This window comes from Apaloderma vittatum, unplaced genomic scaffold (assembly GCF_000703405.1).
Source record: "Apaloderma vittatum isolate BGI_N311 unplaced genomic scaffold, ASM70340v1 scaffold24332, whole genome shotgun sequence".
NCBI classification, from domain to species: domain Eukaryota; kingdom Metazoa; phylum Chordata; class Aves; order Trogoniformes; family Trogonidae; genus Apaloderma; species Apaloderma vittatum.
In genome coordinates this window covers 8,882-9,304 of record NW_009705656.1, presented here as the reverse complement: position 1 = coordinate 9,304, position 423 = coordinate 8,882, and the positions used below count along the sequence as shown (strand labels likewise).

At 57.9% G+C, this 423-nt stretch overlaps 1 protein-coding gene across 1 annotated transcript in view; it reads right to left on the bottom strand.

Annotated features, from left to right (window-relative positions):
• LOC104270981 (hemicentin-2-like) overlaps window positions 1-423 on the bottom strand; it is a gene marked incomplete at both ends in the record, with an annotated part of 27,861 nt that overhangs the window by 18,628 nt on the left and 8,810 nt on the right. Inside the window, one exon of the mRNA XM_009865515.1 lies at window positions 28-120. Within this exon, the coding sequence (XP_009863817.1) occupies window positions 28-120 (93 nt within the window). The remainder of the gene's footprint in view (window positions 1-27; window positions 121-423) is intronic.

Below are 423 nucleotides of genomic sequence, written 5' to 3'. Positions count from 1 at the left end.
GCTGTGGGAGCCGAGGGCATTTGTCACCTCACAGGTGAACTTCCCTGCATCCCCCTGTGACGCCTGGTCCACATGCAGGCTCCCATCAGCCCGGATGGAGTAGTGGCCACTTTGGGCTACCTGGGCACGGGCAGAGGGCAGAAAGGAGGACAGATGAGGAAATCAAACATTACTGTATCAGCATGTCTTTGGGTCATATCTAGAAACTGATCCTTGAGCAGTAGGGACATCTTAATGCAGCGATAAACCCATGTCACCCTCCCAACCCAAATATGCCCCTGGCATCTTTCACCAGCAGCTTTGGCCTGGGAGGCTGAGGCACCCATCCTGCAGCAAAGACCTCACCGCAGGGCCGTGCTCGTAGCTGCCCACCCAACCACCACTCATCAGGCGCGGAAGCCTCACCGGCTGGCCGTCCTTCCG